The sequence below is a fragment of the Montipora foliosa genome, chromosome 3 (assembly GCF_036669935.1).
Source record: "Montipora foliosa isolate CH-2021 chromosome 3, ASM3666993v2, whole genome shotgun sequence".
NCBI lineage: Eukaryota > Metazoa > Cnidaria > Anthozoa > Scleractinia > Acroporidae > Montipora > Montipora foliosa.
In genome coordinates this window covers 67,204,324-67,209,323 of record NC_090871.1, presented here as the reverse complement: position 1 = coordinate 67,209,323, position 5,000 = coordinate 67,204,324, and the positions used below count along the sequence as shown (strand labels likewise).

The following is a 5,000-nucleotide window of genomic DNA, read 5'->3' as shown; positions in this document are numbered from 1 at the left end:
CAAATAAGTTTTCATCAACATTTGTAGCACTTGTGAGCGACAATTGCAGATTGTAGATAGGAAAGAAAATTAGAAGGGAGAAGGAGGTCAATGGCAGTTGTCCAAATGTGACTGTGGGAGGAAGGGAGACCGGACAGATGAACACTACACTACACTAAATGATGAGCAACCAAATGCCTGACAAACGTAAAAAGGACAAATTGACAAAAAAGTAATGACCGTTTTTAGTCAATCATACTTATACTTGTCCACAGGTTTTCGAAGATTTGTTAACATGTCCAAAAGATAAAAAGCATCAGCATTCCTTGAATTCTGGAAGTATTCCTTGGCTGTAAAATTAAGCTGAAAAAGAAGTAATGAAGAAATTACAGAATAGAATAATGAGATGCTTTACTTTTTTCTCACGATGTAGTCACTTTCGAGGTAGATCGTGATGTTAATGACAACACTCTGCTAGTCTTCTTTAATTTTGGAGATGAGGTTGACTGATTATGCCTCACCTAATAACCACATCCTTTTTGTCAGATGACATTTACAAAATTTCACCTGTACCATAACAACAATCTGTATTACAATAAAATATACTTAAAATTATATGGTTATCATATGTTTGTATCGCAAATATAAAATAAAGAAAACAAATGAGGTAACATGCATGTCCATAGTAACTAAAACACTAACTCACTAACTGAACAAGTTACTAACAAATTAATTAGTTATAATAAGAAATTAATTCAGAAAAGTCTTCAGTTCTGTCTTAAAGGAGTTATAACTAATTGATGGTGATTGCCTGATACTTAAAAAAACCATATTCCATAACTTAAGGCCAGCAACAGAGAACGTCCCTACCATCCATTATTACCCTGGCTTTAGGAACTTCTAACAATCTATTGTTGCAAAAATGCAATGCATACAAACAGCCACATAACTTTAACCCATTCACACTTCAAATGCCCAAGGACACACAGGAAAAAATAACAGATTCCCATTTTTGGCTATTTTAGGGTATTTTGAAGAATACCAACAAAAATCCCAAATTTGGAAGAGTGAGACAAGTCCCAATCAGGGAACTTGGTTGGGAATTCCCTGGTTGGGACTTGTCTCACTTTGCCAAATTTGGGATTTTTATTGGTATTCTTCAAAATACCCTAAAATATCCAAAAATGGGAATCTGTTATTTTTTCCTGTGACACCTCCCATTGACGAGTAAAATAGACCTTTTCGGCTTGTACATTTTGTTTTCCCAATACAGATCATGTGCTAATACTCAGGAGGTTTGGTCTTTTGTTTTGTTCATTAAAATGTGAGGGCATGCAATCATGAATATACCTGCATGCACTCTTTTTAATGAACAAAACAAAGGACCAAGCCTCCTGAGTATTATCACATGATCTGTATTGGGAAAACAAAATGTACAAGCCGAAAAGGTCTATTGTTGGGTGTTAGAGAGAGTAAAATCTATTAAGTGTCAATCTCAGCGGTCAACGGGTTAACATAAATACAGAAAGTACAGAAACAGTTAGTCATGTTTCCATTAACAGTATCCCAACCTTGAAGTTACATGTATCATAGTTTTCTGTTTTCGCTGTTTTGTTTTTTGTTTATAGCAGTCCCCATGCTTCAAAAGATAGGAATGAAGTCGTTTCACAGGAAAAAATAACAGATTCCCATTTTTGGATATTTTAGGGTATTTTGAAGAATACCAATAAAAATCCCAAATTTGGCAAAGTGAGACAAGTCCCAACCGGGAAATTCCCAACCAAGTTCCCTGATTGGGACTTGTCTCACTCTTCCAAATTTGGGATTTTTGTTGGTATTCTTCAAAATACCCGAAAATAGCCAAAAATGGGAATCTGTTATTTTTTCCTGTGCTTACCCATGCAACTGTGTACCTACAAGGTTTACATGTATGTTAAACAAGCCAAGGTACATTAAAGAATGGCTCATAATTATAAAGTCACGTTTTGAATTTGACGCCTCTTCAGATTGATCTCAAATGCGTTTGATATCTACAGCTGTCCTGGCCACCTCCCCTTCCTTTGGGTACAACAAACCTACATGTAATTACCGACATTATTTCTTCATGGTATGGCATTCCACTGTCCACTTTCAATATGCCTCCCAAAGTACTATTTTCATACTAACCTTTTCGTATCTTTTTGCCAGTTTTGTTGGGTCGGTAATGTAGTTTGGATATCCAATCATGTCCATTACTGCATCAGCCTGCAGAGTGGTATTCAGGTGAATATGAAACTTCACAGCACAAGCAGAAATAGTCATTTTGCTCACATGGGCCAGAGGCTGGGACCAAGTAACAGGAATTATGGGTTTGATTCACAGATATTTATTTAGGGAGTTAGGGAGCCTTCAAGTTGGTCACAATACAGTTACTGTAACACCTCAACAAAGGTGATATCTTGAATCAATACACAGCCTGGGTACGAAAGCCATAAGACCACTTACTCAAGAAAGAGAAAGTACAACACTGTGGCACTATATTCGTTACCACCAAATCTGGGAAAAAAACTCATGTTCACCAATTAAACTGTGAAATACCAAAATAATGCTTTGGTGCTCAAGCAATAATTACATTGCTGACCAAGACTGGTTTAGATTCAGAAGAGCTCATGTATATATGTGATGATGTCCTTTAATACTGATATAAGAGCCCCTGTATTTTTTAAACACTTGAATGTGTCATCATGGAAAGTCAAGGAAAAGTGCTACTTATTAAGCTTAAGCTGCACTTAATAAGTTGGACTGTGATTATTGAGAAGTCAATGATAATTTTCCTTCATTTTCAGGTTTTTCTTTCCTGTTAAAATTATTTCCTTATGTCACCTGTGTGTGTAATTGTCTCTCTGACTGACTTCAGTCATTATGTTTATTCCTCGCATTTCACATTTTGTACACACCATGGCCATCAACATCCTTTTCTCAAGCCAGTGTATGTAAAACAAAACAAAGGTAAAACCACGACAACTGGGGTTAGATCAATCTCCAACTGGTAAGCTCACAGTGTATTGGTTACTTGTAAAGAGAAGTGTGCTAGCAAACATTGTGCCACCCTAAATACCTACTAGTCAATAAAACCAAGCAGTTGTCAAGATACCTTTGCTTCTGCTGCTTGACGAGTCTTGTCATCCATCCAATCAAGATCTGCCAAGCTTTTCTTAAAAGATGCACGTATGTTATCAATCATATAAGTGGCCTGAAATAATAAAAACACTTTTACTACTAACAAAAGAACCCTCTAAACATGATGTACATGTATATAACTGCCATTTTTACAAACTACGTCCTTACATCGGTTTCTTTTTATCTTATACTAGAAAGAAAATTTCATCTATTATCAGCAAGTATTGTAAGGATTTAAATGTTAGAGAAATTTTCTCTCCATTCAAACTGCACAACATTTTTAGTCCAAAGGATTTTTTTCCGGATTCTCTCAAATCATGTGTTGTATACAAATTTACTTGTGTGGGCTATGGTGCTCGCTACATTGTACGTGGGACAAAACCAACAGGCATTTCTACACCTGTAATTAAATGAGCACCCTTTCTGGGATAAGAATTCTCATATTTTCAAGCATCTTAATAGTTTTTCTAAAAATTGGCAGCCTGAAATGAGGATAATTGTGATGTTTCTTGCTTCAAAATTATTGACAATGCTACCGGTACCTCTTTCTGTCAACTCAAAATCAAGGAGAGCCTCTATATTGAGCGGTTGAAACCCGAACTCAAGGAGCAAGTTGATCATGTCAGTTACCGGTAAGCATTTACACTTTTCAACTTTTAACATTAATGTCAGTTGTTTTCTATAACATCGTTAGTTAGTTTGAATTTTGATTACGTACTAATGTAACGGACATTTAATCTACATAGAATCATTGTTGATAGTTATATATATAATATTATACGGATTATCTTGTAAAAGTTTTAATGTTACTCTCACTATGGCTGATGATGATGTTTAAAACAATTAAGTTCCTTTTAAACTCAAAAGTGTGGTTGTATTTTTAAAAATATTAGTAACATTTGTGCTATCAAGACCATCTGGAAAATTTTTAGTTGGACATTTCAACTTTTAGGTCTCACAGAAAGTGATCATCCCAGTCATCATGATGAAGCAACTCGTCAATGAGCAATTGCAAAAGAAGCCTGAAAATTTCCTGGCTTCATAAAACTAAGATGATCTTTTTAACTGACACCCATGTACTCCGCAGTTCAAATATGATAAAATTTCAAGTATTAATTTTTTCTATCATTGTTATGTATCAGTCAATTCCAAGAGAACGTCACACTGCACGGAATTTCCATTCCCCCGCAAACCTGTTTGCAGCGTTGACGACCGCCTGTAACTCATTTGTGTAACTTCAACAGTAATCGATCCTCCACAAGCAAGAAAATACCATGCTATTCTCAAGTATTTGCGTGGTAGATGGCCCACTGTTACTTCGCTGTTTAGCACTTTGATAGCAAATAATTTGTCGCACAAATATTGTGTCTACTCAACTACATGTACTGACAAACAAAATAATAAAGACCCTGTTACACTGGGCAATGTTTCATGCAGCTTATCACTTTGTGTACATGTAAACTCTTACAACATTACACTGCTTCCGATGTCCATTTTCGTGACCGATCTAATGCCACTACAAAAAAGGTGTTATTTTGCTTCAATTTTATTGGGGACACAACATGAAGATAAAATAAATAGGTAATGAATATATTCATATATACATTTACAATATTTTTATGCTAAAATAATCAAAACAATTCCAAGAACACGGGCTCACCTTAAGAGGTACAAATTAAGCATGCAGGGCAATTGTTGCCATTTATCAGTTCAGTAAGATCCTTACATCTAATATGAAACTTAATCCTAGATAGGCCGCTCGTTTCAGTGATGTTTTCATCTAGCTGGGGTCCAAGATATCTAAGAGAGTGTTTACCATACAATACAGAATTAAATCTAGGAATATCAAAATTTTGGTTTCT

At 35.4% G+C, this 5,000-nt stretch overlaps 1 protein-coding gene across 2 annotated transcripts in view; it reads right to left on the bottom strand.

Annotated features, from left to right (window-relative positions):
* The window catches only part of LOC137998063 (endothelin-converting enzyme homolog), a 26,895-nt gene that overhangs the window by 9,235 nt on the left and 12,660 nt on the right, over positions 1-5,000 (bottom strand). For both annotated transcript variants that reach the window (XM_068844461.1, XM_068844462.1), the window contains exons 6-8: positions 3,113-3,211; positions 2,146-2,223; positions 239-342 (exon numbers count right to left, since the gene is read on the bottom strand). In XM_068844461.1, the coding sequence (XP_068700562.1) occupies positions 239-342; positions 2,146-2,223; positions 3,113-3,211 (281 nt within the window). The remainder of the gene's footprint in view (positions 1-238; positions 343-2,145; positions 2,224-3,112; positions 3,212-5,000) is intronic.